Source organism: Meleagris gallopavo, unplaced genomic scaffold, assembly GCF_000146605.3.
Source record: "Meleagris gallopavo isolate NT-WF06-2002-E0010 breed Aviagen turkey brand Nicholas breeding stock unplaced genomic scaffold, Turkey_5.1 ChrUn_random_7180001875012, whole genome shotgun sequence".
NCBI classification, from domain to species: domain Eukaryota; kingdom Metazoa; phylum Chordata; class Aves; order Galliformes; family Phasianidae; genus Meleagris; species Meleagris gallopavo.
In genome coordinates, this window is record NW_011139577.1 from 1 (window position 1) to 710 (window position 710).

The 710-nt window shown below is 61.7% G+C and overlaps 1 protein-coding gene across 1 annotated transcript; it reads left to right on the plus strand.

Moving 5' to 3' along the window:
* Window positions 1-8: 8 nt before the first annotated feature.
* Window positions 9-702, plus strand: LOC104916222 (uncharacterized protein YBL113C-like; the record flags this gene model as incomplete). Its single annotated transcript, XM_010727228.3, has 1 exon — window positions 9-702. A coding segment is annotated over one exon (694 nt), but the record flags the coding sequence as incomplete, so codon positions are not given.
* Window positions 703-710: the final 8 nt, after the last annotated feature.

Consider the following 710-nt stretch of genomic DNA (forward strand, 5'->3'; position numbering starts at 1 on the left):
GGGACCCCCCCGACGCTCCCCGTGCACGGCGCCAACCCCCCGGGACCCCCGCTGCGACCCCTGGAGGACCACGGCCCTACAACTCCTCCAACACCACCCAGACCTCCAACACCTCCACCAACACCTCCGGCACCTCCAACACCTCCAACACCTCCACCAACAGCTCCACCAACACCTCCAAGACCTCCAACAGCTCCACCAACACCTCCACCAACAGCTCCACCAACACCTCCACCAACAGCTCCACCAACACCTCCAAGACCTCCAACAGCTCCACCAACACCTCCACCAACAGCTCCACCAACACCTCCAGCACCTCCAACACCACCCAGACCTCCAACAGCTCCACCTACACCTCCAACACCAACACCTCCAAGACCTCCAACACCTCCACCAACACCTCCAGCACCTCCAACACCTCCAAGACCTCCACCAACACCTCCAAGACCTCCAAGACCTCCACCAACACCTCCAACTCCTCCAACGCCAACACCAAGACCTCCACCACCACCTCCAACACCTCCACCAACAGCTCCACCACCAGCAGCTCCACCAACACCTCCAAGACCTCCAGCACCACCAAGACCTCCAACACCAACCCCGCCAACACCACAACCAACACCTCCACCAAGACCCCCAGCCCCACCACAAGTCCCAGTCCCACCAGTGCCACCAGTGCCACCAGTCCCACCACCACCAAAAGTCCCCAC